Genomic DNA, 22,263 nt, shown 5'->3' with positions numbered 1-22,263 from the left:
GATTATAAATTGTATTAATATATGAATTAAATAGAAATAATTATTAAAAATCCCACCTTAAATAATTATTCTTTATAAAAATTTTTAGCTATTAAAGAAAATTTACTATTTCAGTGGCCCCAAACAGGGTTAGCTTAAAACAGACACAAAACAAAAATCCTAATTGTAGATTCTTTTATGCGCACGAACGTGTATTCTTTTTGAAGACCTTGACGAAAAGTATCAAAAGTAAATTTTCAAGCTTATTGCCCTATACAAAGCTTCTTTCTAAAAATTTTTAATTGTCGTGCCTTAAATTTAATTCATAAACTTTCTAACCGCTTAATTACTAATATCACAACATATTTTACTAACAGTAAACAGGTAAAATGGAGGTATAAACTTATAAGTATAGGGACTAGATGCCTTGAATTTTTTGTACTTTTTTTTTTCTTTGCCGTAGGTACAACAAATTATTTTGTGCCTAGAAAATTGTAATTATACAATTAAAAACTGCTTTAAGTAAAAGGTGATCTTTATTTTAAACACTGTCTACGAAAGCTTGTTCCTGATGTATTTGTGTATAATATATAAATACTTTGTTATTAAGTACTTTAAAGCCTTGAATTCCTCCCCTTCTTAATAGTATTGAAGAAAAGCGGTTAATATAATAAAACTTTTATATTCATCTAAAACACTTATTTTAAGTTTTGATATCAAAGCGTAATATTTTTTCTTTATACACAAACGCTTTAGTATTAAGTAAATTATGAGCTGTTAACCCCCCCTTTCCCCCGTTCTCAATAGTATTTAAAAAAAAGCACCAATAATAATAAAACATATATAAACCTTAATATTTTATATAATATTAATATACTGCATTAAAGCTTTTTATCTGACTTTCCTTTTTATTTTTTATACACCTCTACTACTATTTGAGATCTCTGAGCTCGCCTAAAGTTTTATTGGGTATTATTCCGACACACGCTAAAAAGTTCACCATATAGCCAATTTTAGCATATTAGAAGTCCTATAAAAGTTTTTTTAATAGTATTCGTAGTCGGTACACTTTATCATTATAATTTCTTAATTAACTGTTAATACTTTAAAATTTTAAGCGTAATCATCTGGGACTATAAAATTTTTATTAGAAGAAAATAAAATTAAGCCAACAAATTTTCTGATTTGTTCCTTTAGTATACGTATAGTAAATTACATTGTATTCAATGTATTGTTATAAATATGATCGTGATAACTATGTACGCGGAGTAAGTTACCTATTTTTATCTAAAATAAATGTCTTTTAAAATACGTTTTTCTCAAATGATTCAGCATTTACTAACAATGTGAAGAAGGATGCTTCCTACAGCTTCTCATATCACTATTGATATGATGAAAGTAATTAGTAATAATAGTGCTTTACCGTTTAGTCTGTTAGTTATTTATTTACCCTTATATATATTTTAGCTAAGCTTATATTAATTATTATCCTTCTGGTTAAAGAATAGTGGGCGAATATTTCTGTACATTCATTTTGCTTTATTCTATTTTTAATTAGTTTATTGTTTATTAAAGAATTGCACTCCGGCTTATGTGCACTTGGGTTGGTTCAAAAAGTATTTTATTAAAGAAAACGATGTTAAGTTTTAATTATTTTTTGTTAAACATAAGTATGTCCAAGTAGTATTTTCAAGTTAATATATTTTGTATTTTTGTATTTTTATATCTATGGCTTCTACCACTTAAAAACTAATAATTATAATTTTTATAATCTTCGGTCTATACTTGCTATATCATATATTATTATCCTAAGCACCGAGTTTCTTGCTTACAATAACAAAGCGAATATGTGTAAATCAGTAAAATCTAATCTTCTTAGAGCGCGTCTAGAAACCAAAATAATAGTTATACATTTAATGTTAGTTAAAATGTAGAATAAAAGTTTTATCGATACAAGGCTAAGGAAGAATAGCACTGGTTAAAGCATTTGAATTGGTTTACTATGAACACATGAAGGGTAAACAATTAAATACATTTTTGTGTAGTACTTTCTAATCTTATTTTATTAGAAAATTAGTGGGTGTTTTCTAGTTTATTTCTTATTAAAAAAATTAATGGTTACTTAACGAACTTAATAAGTGTTAGTTTTTGATTTAACACTTTAGTTTTTATGTAAAATTGTTTATATCCAGGCACCTGTACCACCTTAAAATGAGTTCTGCTGCCGTTACAAATTTTTGTTAATTAACGTTTTAAAAGCGTACACAAGAAAAATCTTTTTTTTTTAGTCCTTTAACCTTTTTTTAACCCTTTATATCTTCATTGTTTAATGGTGAATATATAAAAATTAACTTTCCACTCATAAATGAAATGTGCAACTTAAAAAAATCCCACGTTAGAGGTGCCCTTTGTGCTTTTAATTGTTTAGAATATTTATCACCTATAAAACAGATTGCCTTTAAAAAATTGGTATACCCCTTTAAGATATATGGATCCGGGTTTAAAGAAATTTACTATATATTGTCCTTTTTTAAGACATTATAAGCTAAGGCCAACTTTGCAACATGCAGGTCACTGTCCTTTCTTACAGAGTCTTAACGTTTTACTAAAAGTTTTTAGCACAATAAGTAACTTCTCGAAGTTAAATGCTAATAACTGTAATTACATAAAGGAAACTGCTACTTCCGAGTTAGGGAACCGTCATTATTTAAATAAAGATAATCACGAAAACTTACTTTTGAAAGAAACTTCGATAGTTAAAAACGAAGACGTTAACGCAGAAAAAGAAAAAGCCCACCGGGCTTTTAAGATGTTAGTTCAGCTTAATGAAGGAGTGAAAATCCCTCGTCAGTGCCCTTTTTTACAATATAAAGAGAAAAATAAGAAGAAATCGAGTGAAGGGAAGATAGACACCAATCGTTTTAATTATGAAACCTTTTTTTTAAATAAAATTATTGAAAAGAAAAAAGATCACTCCTACCGCACCTTTAATAGTGTCGATCGTTTAGCTGAAAACTTTCCTTACGCCAGAAACTCCAAACTTAAAAAAATTATTACTGTATGGTGTAGTAATGACTACCTCGGAATGAGCCGAAATGAAGTTGTGCTTGATGCTATGAGGTTTATATTTATTTTTATTACAACCTCTCCACTTAATTTAAATATTTATAATAAATGTATAAAACTTCAGAGAGGCTCTCCGTTTACACGGCGCTGGCTCTGGAGGAACTCGTAATATATGTGGAAATGGCCTTCTTCACGAAGTTCTAGAAACTGAACTCGCAACTCTCCATAGAAAAGAGAGCGCACTTTTGTTTTCCTCTTGTTTTGTTGCAAACGATGCCACGTTGACTACTCTATGCAAACTTTTACCGGAATGTATTGTTATATCGGATGCATCTAACCATGCCTCGATGATTCAAGGCATTCGTAACGGTCGTTGTCAGAAATATATATTTAAAAATAACGACGTTGAGGATTTAGAAAAAATTCTCAAACAATTACCTCTTAACTCACCAAAACTCGTGGCATTTGAATCTGTGTATTCTATGTCGGGTCGTATTGCTCCGATCGAGGACATTTGCGATCTTGCTTGCAAGTACAATGCCCTTACTTTCCTTGATGAGGTTCATGCCGTTGGCATGTACGGCGCTACGGGCGGCGGTATATCTGAGAGTCTTGGCCGTCACGTTCAAGACAAAGTTGATATTATTTCTGGTACACTAGGAAAAGCATTTGGCGTCATAGGTGGGTATATTGCCTCGTCAGCAAACCTTGTAGATTTTATCAGAAGTTACTCTCCGGGATTTATTTTCACAACCTCGCTTCCGCCTGCCATCGTCGCGGGAGCCATAGCCTCCGTCCGTTACTTAAAAGAAAATAATCTTGAAAGAGAGTACCAAGTCAAAAACGTTGAGGCTTTAAAGAAACATCTTCAGGGAGTTGGGATTCCCACAGTCCAGTCTCCTGGTCATATTATTCCAATTATTGTTGGCGACGCTGCGCTGTGCCGTAAAGTATCGGACGATCTTTTAAACAAGCATGATATTTACGTGCAAAGTATAAACTATCCCACAGTTCCAAGAGGAAGTGAACTCTTAAGAGTGACTCCCACGCCTTATCATGGCCCAGCGCTTATCGAGCAATTTGTAACTGCTTTAACAAATGTGTGGGACGATAACGGCTTGAAGAGGACAACGTCTACGCCGCCATGTCAAGTGGTTTGTTAATAGTCAACCGCTACTAATAGTTTTAGAAAAAGTTTTTTTTAGAGTGTTCTGCTCTCTAATTCGCTCTTTTAAATAAAGTGGACTATAGAGTTTACATGGATGTATTATTATAATTAGCCAATGCTATTCTAAACTTGTCTCAGAGTTTTTGTTCCTTTTCTCATTTCAAAGTTTTTTATTGTTATTTTTTTTCATTAAGCTTATTACTTTATTAGAAATAGAAGCGCTTGTTGCACTTATCATATTTACTGCTTTTTTATTTGTCAACAAGAAAGGCTTACCATAATCATTAATTTGTTTAACACTAAATAAGCCACAATAAGTTTTTGTCACCTAGACTTGCCCTTTAATAGTTATTTATTTTAAAAAACACAAGGAAAAAGGGGAAGATGGTTTGCTCAAGGCAAGGTAAAAGTTTAAACCTAACAAGAACAATTAAAATGCAGTTACCGTAATTGGGTATAGTTTGTCCCCACGATGGGGTGATTATCGGTGAAGTTCCACTAGCTATTCAGGCTGGCCCTTGAAGGTTTTCGAGGTCTATAAAAAGTGCAGCCTTTCCTTATAGCGATTTTTAGCGGCTTTGGATCGGGGCGGTTTTAGTCTTCCCTTAACATCTTTTAGTTTATCAGAGCAGTCATTATGCCGCCTAAGGAATAGTTTTACGGGTGGCCACTATCGACAGATAAAAAATGAAGTATTAATATCGGTAGTAGAAAAAAGACTACCTTTGATGCTGCAATCTAAGCAAGTAAATAAAAACCCCTTCCCAAAAAATTTTCAGACCACACCTAAAAATGCCTGGGGCCCGTGTTTAGACGTTGTGTCGGACATAACTTTTTTCCTGCTCCGCTAAAATTTTATATAAACCAAAAAAATTATATATACACATCAAAAGAGATTTTTTAATTGTTACCTTAATCAAATTTAAAGTTTTGATTTTTTATTTGGTGGCGCATTACTTTTGTCACGTAGTGTAATGTTTTGGTGTGGCAGTTTTTAACATCTCATTCGTCAGAAAAATTAACATAACTTTGTACACTACTATTATGGGTTGAGGCTACAACTAGCATACACTAATTAAATAAAAAAGTAAACATATAAAGTAGTTGAATAGGCATAACCAGCAGTAAGTTTATTAACATTCACTTTTTATAGTAATTATACACATCAATTATATTTCATTTACATAAACTATGAATAATACTGGGAGAATTTCCGGTTGGCAATTTTACATCTGAGGCTCATCATAGTTTTTAATTGCTTATATTGAATAGAGTATAAAACGTCGAGTTTTTCTTTTTCAGTTAACTGAGTAAAATCTCTGTCCCTTGAAAACTCAGCGACATTTTCATTCCAAGAAAGTCTTCTTAGCGGCCCAGGTTTGCACATAATTATTCCATTTACATCAAAACTATTAACCAAAGTGGTTGAGGTAGAGGCGCCTTCCATCCTTTGAATGAAATTTTAATTAGGTTAGTGTACCACGAAAAGCAAGAATTATACCCTTAGGATGTGTCAGTCGCACAATCGAGCTAAAGTCAACTTGCAAAAAACCTCTCAACTTCGCTACCATTAATTAGCAAACAGGAAGCGCAGATCTGAAGCTCTATATACAAATGTCATTTATTTTTAATAAAAAACTAGGTATCAGCCACAAGGCTTTTTATGTTAAAAAACTCTCTTGTGATTGCACAAAAAAGTTTAATTTTAAAATTTGTTAGGTAAAATTTTAGATATTAATGTTAAATCTTTCTAAAACTTTTACTTTAATTGCGAGTTGAGAAGTAACTTAATTTTAGTTTGTAGCTCGCAAAACGAGCGTAATTTTAGGAGTGGATATGATCTTAAACCTTTAACTTTTACAAATACCGGTATTATTATATTGGAGTTTTACATTTTAAAAAAAATTATTTTAACACTTTTAGGTTATGGTTAAAAGTTACACCACCATTTTGATACCCTGAGTATATAAAACGCGCCCTACGCTTTTTCTTAGCTGCGTATCTTCTCATATCCATCCGTCCTTTTTAGAAAAAGAAGTTTTTTTAAGAAATTATTGTTAGTAAAAAGTTTATTGGTTTAAACGGTTTTTATAAAGTTGCCAATAAAATACTATGCCACTAATAATTTTATTAATAAGGCATTGTTTTAACCAACTACGAAAAGGAGAGATGTATAAGAATTTGCGGTTTCTTAATTGCAGAGCCAATAACTGTAGATATATTTGCAAATCTTTATTTGAATTGATAAGATCACTACTTTAAATGATGAAAACTACGCCAGAAGGAAGTTAAGGGGAAAAAATTTGACGTTTTCTTTACTGATTTACATGAAAAGTTGAAGTTTAAAACGTGGTTATTGCTTATAAGAGTTTAATATATATATTTTTTAAGTTAAATTATTGTTCACGCTATTATATCCTTTAAAATTTATTATATGGTAGATGCATTACATCTACCGATGTATTTCCACTGGAAAGTTACCTTTACAGCGGTAAAAAAAAAAAATTAGCTTCTAATTTCATAAACATCTATTATAAATAGCGAGTTACCTTTAATTGTTATATAAGTACTTTAATTCAAGTAACCTAAAAAACTATTATTTTATTAGTAATAAATAATTTAAACTGAATTATTATTAAGATTCTGTTTTACACCCTTAATTGAGGTATGTTTAAGGAAAGATTATTTTGTAGAACAAAACTCTTTAGGTAAGAAAAACAAGCTAGTTTTTTCTACTAGCGCTAAATAAAAGTTTTATATACCCATTGGATTAAGGTTAGTAATTAGATTAGTAATAATACTCTATTTGAAGCTGTTTAATTATTAGCAGGTTATCTTCATAAATCTCTAGAATTATAGCATACTTTGCGTATGCTGACTAACAACCTCCGGTATAATAGTTGATAAGTTGTCCATTTTTTTTATTTGAATCAATCTTAAAAAAAAGAACAAAACAAAGTGTAATAGCGAGGCCACGCCCCTACTTCTAGAGTAAAAAACAAAGGGTTTTTAAACTTTTTTTTGATAAAACTACACGTTTATGTATATATATGGTAGCATTTGAAAAGAAAATTATTGCTGGATACGCTATTTTATAAAAACTGTTTCAAGTTTGCTATCTTTAATTATTTATTATATAATGAAACCATTTAATGAAATTTGGTTTGCAGATGCGAGGCTAGATCCTAACTATATTATCTAAAAATTTGTTAAAAACAGCAGATATTAATATTTAGGTACTGATACTTGTATTACTATTATTAAATTAGAACTAATTTAATATTTTATATGGTAGCTCGCTTTACAGATTATACTTATAAAAATTAAAATTTAAGTGTTTTTTTTAATACAACTCTTTTCGTTAAAGGAGGATATGATAATTTAAAGGCGGTCTTCCGGATTTCGTATTTAAGGGAAAAAAATTCATCCCCTTTAAAACTGCGACGGGTGACACTTCCACGTACTGCGCTCCCCTCACGGATCCTAGGGTGCAAAGTGCGAATGATGGAAAATAAGTGCAATAATCCATAGTTGTTAACTCGATCATGCACCAAGAAACATCATTTATGGATAAATAATTAAATACATAAATAAATAAGCAAATTAGTCTAATTTCACACCAAACTTTAAAGACTTGGCCTGCTTCGAGTCTATAATTATCCTATTTCGACTTATAGAATATAAAAGTTAAAGTTCTACATTAGCCCGGTCTTATCAGGATATTAAACTGCATAAGACATGCAAAGTAAATATAACATTAAGTGTTGAACCTTTTTCATATTTACTTCTATATGGGACTTAAACTTTGAGCCTAGATAATTTTAGCGAAGTTTTTGAATCACATATTTTTTAAGTTTTTTGCTTGTATTTGTGGTTGTTCTAACCAATTTTACATATTTGATTCCTTTAGTTATCTCGCTTTAGACTTATGTTACCAGTATTTTCTTTTATTGTTATTATCTAACTTTAGGTATGAGTCAGATCAACTTGAAAAGCGTTCTGAGAAATTGTGATTTTTTTATTTTTTGAAGCAAAGGTAAATTAAGTAGCGAGACTGAATGACTTAAAGAACTCTCTCAAATTTCAGTCCAGAGAAGCTTTGTAAGAAGAATTAAAAGTTTAGCCAAAATCACAATTGGACAGTAGCATACGAGCTCTTTTCATAGTCACAGAGTTTTGCTGCAGTTTTTTTTTGAATATATAAAAGAGCATGTCGCTTTATAATCTATGGGGTGATAGGTACTTTAGAAGAAAAAATATTTCCTTAGTTATAGAGGTGAAAGTTTACCCAGTGGCCCTTTTTAAACTAAAATAAGGAAGCTTAATAAAAGTTTTGGTAAGTTAAAGTATAGAATTCTAATTTTTAAAAACTGCTAATAAACTGGAAAAGTTTTTAAAAAAAAAAGTAAAGTTTAGAATTGCTAGTTGTTTACTACTTAGTGGAACGTACAAAGGAGTTAACAGATAATTAAACTCATTTTACTAATTTTGTTTCGTCAAAAAAAGGATAATTCTAGTGGAATGGTAGTCGGCGTTTCCTTTTATAGTGTTAATAATTCATATACTTTACATTTGTGTCTACGAGACGTAACTATAGCAAAATTTCAAAGAGATTAAAAACTCTATGTTAAGTGGATAAGGAGGCAGTCGAAAAAACGAAAAACCTAACAGGAAACTACATGAATCAGAGCTTTAGAGTTTTAATAAATTTTTTATACGCGTTTGTGTGTGGATATTGAATCGTAAATTTCTATATTTCATATTATAAAAGTAATATATATTGCAAAAGTAAGCTCGCTGGCTTATACTTTATCTCCTGCAGCTCAATAGTAGTTTTTTAACCTAAGAAGAATTTGATTTACAAGACACGTTAAAAGAATTCCATTTTAATTTTAATTAAAATTGCAGGTTATGTAAAATAGACGCCACTACTTTTGCAATTACCTTACAAAGTTCGTTAAAGAAGCAAATATAATGTTTAGCGTCAGGGTTCAGCACCAAAAAGGAAGGCTGTTGAAGTATGCTTATATTAAAACCTTTCTGTAAAACATTATCAATTTTATTTTACTTCCCATTAAGAAATGTCTTGTACTACTTGAAATCGGTGTATTCACTTGAGGATTCTCTTGGCTATCAAGTTTTCAAAATAACTACTTCTACTAGACATACAGGTTTAATACCGCTTTAGCCCTTTAAAATAAAACAACGTTTTTTGCGAAACACAAAAAGATAAAAGCCAGCACAATTTTTTTTTATCAGTAGCAACTTGTGCAATGTTCGGCATCCTTAAGCGCAGAGTACTTATGCCTGGGTTGTAATAAATGATAATAAAAAAAAGTACCAAATAAAACCAAATATCATGTTTAGCGTTCAACAAGTTTTAGTATAACTTTCATCAACACAATTGCCAAGCGAACAGCTACTTGGAACGGTAACCGCCAGCGTTTTTATTTAAGCGTAGGAATTTATAGATTTTAAAATGTGGCTTACTCTTGACTGATTAAGTGTATACCATCAAGAGTTTAGATAATTCAAAAATATTTTAGCTTAGATATGGTTTTAAGCGTAAACCATTTCAGTTAGTCGTTCTAACTTTCACTTTAACCCCACGTTTAACCCAGGTGCTGCATTTTAGTTTTCAGGACTACGCAAGGAGGGTGTAGGAACTTAACAAGACAGGGAAATAAAAATTGTATTAAGTGCGTTATGATAGGCAAAAGGAATATAAAAGGAATAAAATGGAAGAGAAATGAAGGCAAGAACCACTCACGTGTATTGCTTAGTAAACGTAATTGTTGATGAGTTCTTACTTGCTCACATAGTTTTAGTTATAAACGTTATAAGTGCGGTAATATCGTGCACCTATTTAAGACTTGTAGGAAGCCCATTGCCCAACGTCAATATGGGTACACTTTTCCCTTTACGTAGAGAGCCATGGCTGCGCCTTTGGAAAATTAATTTACAAACCAAGTCATTTATAAAGAGAACCGTTACGCACTAGTCAGCGAACTAGAAATTACTTTTGCTTTATTGCAGTGCCGTCACAGTTTACGACTCGTCGATGTCCAACCAAGTGAATTGTATGACATATTAAGTCATGCACCATCATGTGTGAGCAGAGTAGCATAGTCTTAGTGGCGGGTAAGGAGCTGCTTTTTGCTACAATGTGCGCCTCGTGAGGTCAACAGCGTATTATTATAAGAGAGAAGCTGAAAAAGTATCATGTGAGACTCTTTAAGACAAAGAACGCTTTGCTTATTATAGCGTTTGATATAGTGTCCCATTGCCGACACATCGGTTGCGATTGTTTAAAAGTATCGAAAAAGGTGCTGATCTGTTAATTTTAAGGCGCGTAGGCTGCCATTCTCGGCGTTAAGTCGAAGCAATAAGTCACCCATTTGACGAGAAGCAATAATCTTTGTGTCGTAGAGTAGTTGTACTATGGGATTCTAACAACGCCCTAGGCCCTCCTTGAACAAGTTAAGTTGGTGCAGCACAAGGAAACTGACAGTTGTCCAATTAATGGGAGCAATTTACTTGCGCGATATTTCTGGGGGTCGGAAGTATGGCACGCGGTGTCTTTAATAGCGTTATTTCCAAGGTCTGATCTAAATTTTAACCCTTAAAATGAGCCGAGCGACATCGCAGAGTTTGCAAGGCAGGCCAAGGCTTATCGAACCTTCGGCAATAAATTTAGCATCTCATTGGTTGAAATTAGATGTCTTTCACCATTAAACAATATCTTAAAAGTGACTAATATGCCGAGTAACTCTCATGTGCAAGTTTTCGATAAGTGAGGTGTTATTAAGGTGCCAGTACGGGTAAGAGACATAAAGTATTCTCCAATTCACGTTCTTCACTCGACACTTAAAGCAGTTGAGCAACTAAAATTGCCACAGAAAATAACGATAGAATTGCGTTGTAACAGTGCTTATAAATCAGCGGATTGGTGAAAAGTTGGGAAGCTGCGCCGTTTTCGCGTTTTAAAAAGAGTTGAGAAGTCGCACTGAAATTGCAGAACGACGGGTATGCCTCGTTTTCCAGCGGGACATTTGCTTTAACGTTGTAGCGATTTCAACAGCCCTCGCAGTTGACATTTTACTACAAAGGTCGCAAAATGCGTAATGAAGTAGGCCTACCAACCAGCTTTAAATTCCCTTGACTTGACTTATCTCCTCAGCAATTGTTTCGTGGGAAGCAGCAAGCTGCGCCATTAGCTCGCCTTTTAATAGCGGGTTGCTGCTAGTGTTGTAGATATTACTGAGCAATCTTGGCTGTTGTGGGTGTTATTTCTGGCCTCAAGTATTTATTAATTGGGTGTGTCAGTTTTATAAATAGAAATAGCAATTTTCTCTTCTGTTTCCTGAAGGCACTGTTGCGGTAAAGTGGGTTTATTAGGTATATATCTTTCCTAATCATATAAGTAGTATTATACCTACCTTAAGTAGATATACAAATTTGCATTTACGCTTTTTATATGATGAAACCGTATTAGATAAATATTACTATTGAACACGATGCTACTTTCTGTAAATTTTATTTAGTATTATAAAAAAGTATCACTTGGATGAGTCAAAGAGGGTTGAAGGATTAGAAAAGGGCCAACAATTATTTTCTAGAGTTGTTATAACCAATTTCTCGATATAAAATTAAATATAATAATAATGAGGCAAATAATTGTAGCAAAATAAATAAATTATAAAAGTTTCTTTAAAATTTAATTAACAAAAGAAAGTTATGCTTTATTATTAATCCTATTGGTTTAAAAGGCGCCAATGAAATTAAATATAAAAATTTATTAATTGTTTTAATAATAACCAACAGGTTTGGCTGAAACGTTTAGATCATTAATGAGTTTATGCAAAATTCTTACAACTCCGTCTTCGAGCTCTAAAAAAAATAATAGTAATAGTAATAAATAATAGTAATAGTAATAAATAACGGATTTTCCGGCACTCTTCCTCGTTTATCAGGTTTACTTTTATATAATACAAAATTTTTTGAAACTGTTTTTTATACTTTTCGCAAAGTTTTTTTCCTGCAAACTTTTTAAAGAAAAATTGATTAAACACAAAAAGGTTAATAATAAATAAATAATTTAAGAGTAAATAATAGTAAGGTTTTATTGCATGTTTACTTTTTTTTATTATAAAATTTTATTATTTTGTTAATATATATTTTTTTTGATAAAACTTTTTTCGTTATTTATTATTATTATTTTTAGTTAAAAAAAGTTTAACTTTTTTTTTAATATAAAACTTTTCCGTTTTTTTAATATATTTTACAGTTTTATTAATTATATTCTTTTCCCTATAAAACTTTTCTCATGATATTAATTATTATTTTTAGTAATAAAAAATTTAACTTTTTCTTTTTATAATAAAACTTTTTCAATATTTTATTTAAATATCCAAACTTTTCTCATTATACTTAATAATATTATTTTCAGTAGATATTTTTTCAATGTTTGACTTCTAAACTTTAACCAATTTTTTATATAATAATAATAATAAATCATTCGTACTTCTAAAAACACTTGCAATAAGTACGCGAACGTCTTATCGAGTTTCTTATTGCAAACTGCCGATAGCCAAAACCAGCAAAGCGAAGTGTCCAGAGGCTCATAACAATCGTACTAAGTAGTAATAGTGATAATAATAATACATCACAATAACAATAACAATAATAATAACAATAACAGAAATATAATAACAATAATATAACAATAATAATAATAATAATAATAAAAGTACAGCAAGTAAAGCGCAAAATAACGAAGTAACGGCACTGATTTTGTTTATAAAAATGCGAAACTCGTCCTTTTCTAAATAATAATAATAATAAATATTGATAATGAATATTAATAATATTACCTTTTGGAGGAACTTTTTCGTTTATATTAATTCCTTGAAAAGATATTTTTTCAAAGACCTTTCAAGCAGTAATAATAATCATAAATAATAAATTATAATAATAATAGTAATAATAAAGTACAGGTATTGAGTCTTCCGTTAAACGGAAGGGAATCAATTGAGGAGCAAAGCGATAAACTTCTTTAAGAAAAAAAAGAATAACTCCAGGAAAATTTTGGAAAAGCTGAAAATAAGTTAAGTAATAATAAGTAAAAAATATTTATAATAATAATAACAATAAATTCTAATCACTTTAATATATAATAATAATAATTAGAAAAAATAAAAGCAATAAAATTTATACTAAACAATTATAAAAAAAATAGTAAATAACAAATAGGCATTATAATAACTATAAAGAAAATATTCATAATAAGATTATATTAATAAATAGAAATAAGATAATAGTAAATTTATAATATAATAATAAATAAAAATATAAATAAGATAATAATAATAGTAAAAAGTAGTAAAAAAAATAATAGCCACTTTTTTATATAATAATTATAAGTATATAAATAGTATTAAAAATAAAAACAACTTCTATTATGATAATAAAACGTACAAAAAGTATCATTAAGTATAAGTAGTAAATACAAAAAAAAAATGTATAGAATAAAAATAAAGCAACTTTGCTAGCGCAAAAAGTTAACTCTTGTAATATTAAAATAACCTACTTCTCTTTAATATTAAAAGAAAAATTATGCATGAAAATGATAATATCAAGTAAACAGAAAAAAATAAAAACGTCTAATTCAAATAAAAAAAGTTACTTTGGTAAATAATAATAATAATATTAAAATATTTACTATATAAGCCAAAATAAAAAATTATATAAACTTATCGATTATCAACATAATCTTTTCTAAAACGATTTTAACATAAACAGAAAATAAAGAAAGAAAACAATAATATTATTATAAATTAATAAATAATAAAATATAATAACTATTGTTATTATTTTCATATAAAATATTTTTCTTAAAACGATTGGTCTCAGTTATTTTCCAATCAACGCATCAATAAATTATTTTTCACTTTACTGGTTACTTTATAAATTTATTGATTTAATAGTGATCGAATTTTTTTTTAAGAATTTATTTATTTCTATTTTTCTAATTCGACTGTTTATACAAAAAACTTTTCTTCTGTTTAAACTTTTTATTTTTGTTAATTTTAGTAATACCTGTAATATATATTGATAAATATATTATTAGCATTTTGATTATATATTATTAGACGTGAGAATATAAAAAAATACTTTTAAACGCTTCTTAAACTATTGATAATAAAAATTAACTAAGAATATTATAATTTATTTTCGAATGTTAATTGGTTGTATGTAAATTTCTCATTTATTATTACTTCCCTGCATGGTCAACTGTTCAATATTATATATAATTTTATTGGTTGCTTTTCAATGATATTTTTTATATAATTTTATTAATACTAAATTTGATAACTACGAAAAGCTTTACAATTGGCTAGGACAATTAAACAAAGATGTTGAGTGACCTAATTTTTTTATATTACTAATACTAAATATGTATTACGTAATATAAAAATTTAGCAAAATAACCTTTTATAAATAGTTTAATGCGTTAATTAATAATTATATAATAAAATTTATATTTAACAAAATAAAAAAAATTTCATTGTAAAAAGAACTTATTGGAATACTTTTCAATAAAAAGGAATAAAAAAGTAAAAAAGATTAAAAAAATTTAAAATTCATTAAAAGACGGGAAAAAAGTCACTATTAATTATGGTTGGTTACAAGTGCCACAAAATGTGCGGTATTGGCAGCCTTTTCCTTTACCGCGTCGTTAGCAGTGCGCTCTACGAGGAAGCGGGCTGTCCACTGCAACGAAGCGGCGTGCAATCGAGCGTCTTTGGCATTATAAAAAGTGTAGAGCTCGGCAAGTTCCTGTAGAGTTTGCTAAAAAAAAAATATTTTTAAAAGTTTTTTTATTATCAAAAGTTAAAAAAAAAAAAATTAATATTACATGAAAAACTTTGATATTTAATAAAGTTTTAAAACTTTATAACAAATAATAATAACAACTTGAATATTATTTTCATTCTGTTTGTTTAGCACTTTCCTTAAACTTTTTTTTAAGGTGTTTAACGTTTTCAGTTCGTTTTCTTGTGTTTCCAATAAATAAATTTGCTCTTCACTCTCCTATTTTATATATATTTTAAAAAATAATTAAAAAATATAATAAAAGTGAAATAAAAAATATTAAAAAAGCGAAATAATAATAGAAAAGCAAAGAAAAAAGAAGCGATTGTTTTCATAAATTTTTTATAATTATAAATTTTTTTAAATATTAATAATAAAAATTATATAAATAATATTTTATAAAAAAAATAATAAATCGGTTTTATTTTCTTTAATAAGAAAATATTTTTAAAAAAAATATAAAATTTATATAAATAGTATTATTAAAGAAAAATTAAAAAATTAAAAAGGAATATAAAAAAGTTTTTAAATTACAAATATTTTATTATTTTTTATATAAAAAACTGAATTTTATATATAATATTATAAAAAAAATCAAAAGATAATAAATTTGTTTTATAAATTTTTCTATAATAAAGAAAAATATTTTTAGTAAAATTAAATATAATAAAATTTTTATAAAAAGTAATAATGTAAAAGAAATATCAAATACTTATTATAAACTTTATTATAAAATTTAAATAAAAAAATATATATAGAAGAAAAATTCTTTATTTTTTTATTAAAGAAAAATATTTAGTATAAAAAAATATAATAAACTTTATATAAAAAATGATACTATAAAAAAAATTATTTAATCTATAAAAATATAATTAAATTTATATAAAAATAAAATAAAAATTATATTTTTATAAAGAAAATAGTTTTAAAAATATAAAAATGTTATAAGAAAAAAAAAACTTTTTTTTATATATTTATTTAAAAAAAATTTGTAATATAAAAATGTTTATGTATATAAAACAATATAATAAAGAAAAATAAAAAAGGAAAGAGATAATTTTTTATAAAAATTATAATAAATTAATATAAAATAACATAAAAGAAAAATAAAATATAAAAAATATTTCAACGAACTCTAAAATAATAAATAAAAATAAAAATTTTACTTACTCTAAAAAATACGATTATTACGAAAAAGTTATTCGTTTAGAGTAAAGTTTAATAATTATTAAAAAAATGAGTTGCTAGTAATAATATAAAAATTAGTTTTATAATTTAAAATAAGAAAAAAAGAAGTTTTAATATAGAAAGTTTTCGATGTATTATTTATCATAAAAATAAAAAAAAAAAAGTTTAGTAAAAAAAAGTTAAAAAGTATTATAATTATAAGTAAATAAAGTTTAATATAAAAAGTTGTAAATTTATTATTATTAATAATAAGAAGTAAAATAAAATTTAATAAAAATGTTTTAAAAAAATTCTCAAATTAGAAATAAGGAAAATAGAATAAAAATTATAAAAAGTTTACTACAGTTTTCTTAAAAAAAATAAAATAATAATAAAAAATAAAATTTATGAAAAGTTTATTATAATATTTTTGAAAAAAAAAAAAAAGTAATATAAAGAATAAATATATAAAGAATTTACTTTTAAAACTTCTTTTAATTTATTATAAAAACCAATAACTTCGAAAGTCGTAAACTCATTAAAACTATTTTCAGAACTTTCAATAATATTTGGAACGGAAATTTCCTGTTGGCGTTGATTTTCTTTGGTTTGTAATAATAAATTTTCAAAATTTTTTAATTCGTTCTAAATTTTCATAAAAAGTTTATAAATTTTCTGATTCGTTTAAATGAATTTTAAAGTTAATGTAATGAAAAGTTTGTAAATTATTATAGTACATTTTATGCTTAATATTTTAAATATTAGAGTAATTCTTGTAAATTTTTTAAATTCGTCCTGAATTTTCATAAAAAAAATAAAAATTTTCTGATTCGTTTATTTAAATTAATTTTGAGTAAATTTAACGTAAAGTTCGTGGATTTCTTAAGTAAATTATACATATAAATTTAAAATTATTCTAATAATTTTTATAATAAATATTAATAATTTTTATTTGTTTTATTAAATTCAAAGTAAATGGTATATAAGTTTTGTCTAATTTTTAATTATCACCAAATTTGATAAAACTTTTAAAAAAGTTTTATATACGTATAATTAATTTTAAAGTAAATTTTATATTTCGTTTTTAATAATTCCAAGTACTATTTTTTTTTTTCTGGTTTTTAATATCTTTTTAATAATAAATTCAATAAAAATATTTAATAATTATTAAATCCCTTTTGACTAATTTATAAGTAAAATTAAAAAGACAAAAATTATAATTCGTTTAAAATATTTTTAATTAAATTTTATATATTAAATAAAAATTTAATTCTTTCGATTTTATTTTATAGTAATCCAATAATTTCTTTTAACATTTTCTATTAAATTTTGTAATAAATTTAATAAAGTATTTTTATTACTTTAATTCGTTTCAAGTAATAAATTTCTTATAGTTAAAATAATTTTATAATAAAATTTAGGAAAGTTTTGAAAGTTTTTAATGTGTCAGATAATTCCAAAGTAAATAATAATAATTGTAAGTATTTTAGTTTCATATAATTTTGAAGTAAAAATTATAAAAGTTTTTAAAAAAGAAAATTTATTTATTTTTTAAAGTAAATAATAAAAATTATAGTTTTATAACTTAGTAAAACTTAATCGTTAATAATAATAATAATATACAAGAAGTTTATTTAAAAGCATTTCGGAGGCGGCGAGCAGTTGAGACTTTTCATTTTTAATAGATTGAAAAAGTGATTCAAAATTTTCAAGTTTTTTTAAGGATGACAACTTAACAATCTAAAAAAAAATTAATTTAATATTTACTTTAAAAAATTTTTTTTTAAAAAATTCTTAAAAGTAATTTCGATTACTTTTTCGTAATTATTATTTGAAAATTTTTTAATACCTTTTTACTTAAAAAAAATTTATATAAACTTTTAGAAAATATTTCAAAAACTTTTTTAAAATTTACTTTTCGTTAATATTATTAAAATTTTATTACAGATTTTTTTTTTATAGCAAATTTGCTACCAATTATAATTATAAAAATTAATAAATTATTTTTTATATAGTAAAGAAGTTCAAATTATTTAATTTCTAATTATTATATACAAAAAAAAAGTTTATAAAACTTTTTCATGTTTACTTTTTGTAATAACTATTAGAATAGAATTTATTACAAAAAAAAAATTTTTAAATAATTTTTATTCAGCTTCATAAATTTTATTATTTTGTATATAAATAAAAAATTTATATAAACTTTAGAAAATTATTTCTTTAAAATTTATTATTACAAAATTATTACAATTATTTTTAATGCCAATTTATAATTCAGCTTTATAAATATTTTTAGAAAAAAAGTTTATAAAAACTATATAAATTTTTTCGTTACAATTATTATGAAATTAAACTACAACTTTTATATAATCAACTTTTATTGTAAAAATTATTAATAAAAAAAAAGTTTTAATAAATATAAAAATTATATAATTTTATATAAAAAAGTTTTTTTAAACTTACTAAATTTATTTAACTTTAATTAAAAAAATTTATTACAACGTATAAAATTTATTATTAAAAATTTTTATAATAATATTTATAATATAAAAAGTTACAAATAAATAATTTCTAAAACATTTTTATTTACTTTCCTTTAAGTATTACTAAAAATATTATTACAACTTTTACTAAATGCAAATTATTAATTCTTATAAATATTTATTTAATAATATTCACTAAATAAATTTATTAATAGAAGTTTTATATATTTATTAACTATTTCATTATAAATTTGTTTTAAGAGTTTGTTTTTTATATGATAAAAACTTTATGTTTTTATTGATTAGTGGTTTATTAACCAGTTGATTGGTTGTTTATAATAATTATAATTTTTAAATAATAAAAACTGTTTAAATTATATAAAAAATTTTTTAAATGTTAATTCATTTATTTGTTTGTTGGTGCTTTAATTTTTACCGATTGATTATTTATATATTGTTAAAAGCTTAATTTTTAATATATAATAATGAAAAAATTATTTATTTCCTTTTAAATTCTTTTGATATTTCTCATTTTTTTTTTAACAAAAAAATTTAAATTACGGCATTCACTAACGGCAACTTTTCAGTTCTCTCAAAATCAGAAAACAAGTTCAACTTTTCTTCCAGTTGGATGTTGAGTGTTTCAATATTCGACGCTAAACGCTTAAAAAAAATTAAAATATTATCTTAAAAAATGAACAAATTGAAGTTATTTTTGAAAATTTTATTGACTAAAATTATAAATTTTTCCCTTTTGATATAATAAAAATAGAAAATTATGGCTCCACATTAAAAATCAATTAGAACTTTTTTTTTATAAAGGGCAGTTAAAAAAATAATAAATTTATTTATAATTACAAGTCAGGTAAAAAAAAAAAATACTTTTTAAGAGAAAATGTTATAAAGATAAAAATAAAAAATATTAAAATTTATTTTAGTTTTGAATAATCAAAAGAAATATAAATTTAAAAGTAAAATTCAATTAATTTTTTTCTATAAAATAATTTTAATAAAAAATTATCACCAAAAGTAAAAATTAATTATGATGTATTTTATATATAAATTAATGAAATACAAATAAAAATAAAAATTATTTAAAATAACTTTATAAAAAAATTACAAATTTATTAATTTTAAAGAAAATCAATTAAAATTAATTATTTTTAAAAATATTAATTTATTTTTTTCGTTTAAATATTTCGGATACAAAATTATAAATTTAATAGTAATAATAAAAATAATAAATATATATAAATTTAAAAGTAAAAGTCTAAAAAATTAAATTTTTTTATATAACAACTCAAATATATTTTTTTTAATATTTAATAATAAAAAAAGTAATAATTAAAAGGAAAGTAAAATACAATATATTATTTATTTTTAAGAAAAAAAAATATAAAAATAATTATATAATTTGAAAACATTAAAATTTATAATTTGCCTTTAATAACACTAATAATAATAAAAAAGCATAAAAATAAAAAATTTACTACAATATATTTTTTATTATTTAAAAGTGATAATAATAAATACAGTTGAAAATTAAAAATTATTATTAAATTATAATTATTTTTTCTTAAATTTAATTTCCATAAAAGAAATAACTAAAAGTAAATTAATGTGATAAAACCTCCACATAAATACTGTTCAGTGCATTTCCTTGAGATTCATTTATAAATTCGTTATAATTTTGAAAAGACTTCGTTTATTTTAATAATAATGCAAAAAAAGGGGGAAAAAATTAATTATAATTACTTTCATCATACGATTTATAATAAAAGTGCGTTTGGAATTAATCGCCGTGAAATTTTCATCTAAACTTTTTATACTTCTAAACATTTCTATTTTTTTTTCTTGAAGGCTTCTTAATAACTCCACTAAATTACTATAAAAAATAATAATAATATCAAAAAATCGATATTCGCCATCTTTATAAATTTTTAAACCTTTCAAAACTATTTTCTTCAAATTTGTTTAGTAGAATATTAAAAGAGTTTTCCTCTTCAGTATTATTACTATAAATATTTTCTTCTAGGGAAAATGTTTTATTTTAATAATAAAATCAAATTTAATGGGTTAAAAAGTTTCCTTTTTATAATTTACTTGACCGACAAAAATATTTTTAAATTATAAAATAAATTTTCTAATAAATAATAAACTAATGAAAATATAATTACGAGAATGAAATGATTTTCTTAAAAATTTACTAATTTTATAGATATTTCCCCCGTAAATACTAATTATTCTTTTAAATATTAATTAAAAATGATTTTTTATAAGTTTACTTACGAGATTGAATAAATTCTTTTCTTTATGTACTTTAATAAAAAGATTTTCTTAATTATTAATTTTTATTAATTATAAAAATTGAATAATTATTTTACTATAAATATTAGAAAATTTTTTTACAGAACTTTAAAAAATATATTATATAATTATTTAAAATTAATTCTAAAAAAAATTAATTTACTTCCAAGTCTATAATATTTTTTTTAACGTACTTTAACCAAAAATATATTCTACTTAATTATAATAATTCTTTTCATAAAATATATTTTCTAACAAATTAACTAAACTGAAAAATTTAATTTTATTAAAAAAAAAATTATAATTAACTTCCAAGTACTAAAAATACTTAAGAGATTGAAATTGAAAAATTTAATTGTTATAAATTTAAAAATAATTAATTTTATAAGTAAAAAAATTACTTACGAAATTGAAATTCTTCTTTTTGGTTGTGCTTAACTAACAAAGTTTTCCCTAAATTAATTTCCTCAGCCAAAACTTTTCTATAAGTGTATTATAAAAAAAAAAAAAAAAAAAAAAAAAATCTAAATCTAAGTTATATTTAGTTACTTGGCCACTTCTAATTTCGAAGAACGCAAGAAACAATTGAATAAATCACTTTCTACTGGAGAACTTAGAGGACTTTTTTCTAATAATAAAAATTTATAAAATATTATAAAAGATTTTACTAAAGACAGTAAATTACTATCAGTCATAGATGTTTTACTGGATAAAGATTTGCAAATCTCTACTTGTATATATAAATAAAAATATTAATTATAAACAAAAAACTCAAAAACCGCGATTACCTTCCGAGTCATCTTCGCTGGAAGCATCTGTTTCAGGAGGCTGAAAGCCTGCCGTTTTTTCTAACAATTTTTAAAAAATATATAAAATTAAAAGTTTTAAAAAGTTTTTTACTTAAGAACCTTTAAAAACACTTTTTGAAGGTGTAAAACGAAATAAAATGTTATGAAATTTAGATTTTCCGGGAGATGTGGAGTAAAATTCTAATAACCTTAAGAGTAAATTAAAAAATATTCAATGATTGTTCGCAAAACACACACACACACTAACTTTAAATCAGAAGCAACAACCATGACGTACGTTTCCTTTTGATTTTTTAAAATAAATATTAATTCAGCACTAAGTTATAAATAAATAAAAAAATAAAATAACCATCATAAGAAACATAAATTTGATTTATTTGTTTAAAAAGTTATAAAAACAAAAAGATTA

General features: G+C 24.6%; 2 protein-coding genes and 2 long non-coding RNA genes across 4 annotated transcripts; 1 reads left to right on the top strand and 3 right to left on the bottom strand.

Annotated features, from left to right (window-relative positions):
- The first annotated feature begins 2,516 nt into the window (after positions 1-2,516).
- On the top strand, positions 2,517-4,259 carry LOC135122056 (5-aminolevulinate synthase-like). Its single transcript, XM_064046305.1, has 2 exons — positions 2,517-3,099; positions 3,170-4,259. The coding sequence occupies exons 1-2, from the start codon at positions 2,789-2,791 to the stop codon at positions 4,206-4,208; spliced, it is 1,350 nt and encodes a 449-aa protein (XP_063902375.1). The 5' UTR covers positions 2,517-2,788; the 3' UTR covers positions 4,209-4,259.
- A 7,761-nt stretch (positions 4,260-12,020) lies between these two features.
- LOC135122060 (uncharacterized) lies at positions 12,021-17,899 on the bottom strand. Its single transcript, XM_064046308.1, has 9 exons — positions 17,879-17,899; positions 15,191-15,307; positions 14,903-15,064; positions 13,208-13,309; positions 13,087-13,144; positions 12,967-13,037; positions 12,738-12,848; positions 12,156-12,258; positions 12,021-12,103 (listed from the first exon to the last, which is right to left on the bottom strand). Exons 1-9 carry the CDS (start codon positions 17,897-17,899, stop codon positions 12,021-12,023), a joined length of 828 nt encoding a protein of 275 aa, XP_063902378.1.
- Positions 17,900-17,919: 20 nt separating this feature from the next.
- LOC135122057 (uncharacterized) lies at positions 17,920-20,419 on the bottom strand. The gene is made up of 3 exons (XR_010279225.1): positions 20,369-20,419; positions 19,300-19,401; positions 17,920-17,995 (listed from the first exon to the last, which is right to left on the bottom strand). It is a non-coding gene; the product is annotated as an uncharacterized LOC135122057 (long non-coding RNA).
- Positions 20,420-21,465: 1,046 nt separating this feature from the next.
- On the bottom strand, positions 21,466-21,888 carry LOC135122054 (uncharacterized). The gene is made up of 4 exons (XR_010279223.1): positions 21,834-21,888; positions 21,731-21,772; positions 21,595-21,673; positions 21,466-21,527 (listed from the first exon to the last, which is right to left on the bottom strand). It is a non-coding gene; the product is annotated as an uncharacterized LOC135122054 (long non-coding RNA).
- Between the last annotated feature and the right edge of the window lie 375 nt (positions 21,889-22,263).

The sequence above is a fragment of the Zophobas morio genome, unplaced genomic scaffold (assembly GCF_036711695.1).
Source record: "Zophobas morio isolate AGI-343-1 ecotype UQ-CSIRO unplaced genomic scaffold, CSIRO_AGI_Zmor_V1 ptg000847l, whole genome shotgun sequence".
Lineage (NCBI taxonomy): Eukaryota > Metazoa > Arthropoda > Insecta > Coleoptera > Tenebrionidae > Zophobas > Zophobas morio.
This window is presented reverse-complemented; position numbering and strand designations above follow the sequence as displayed.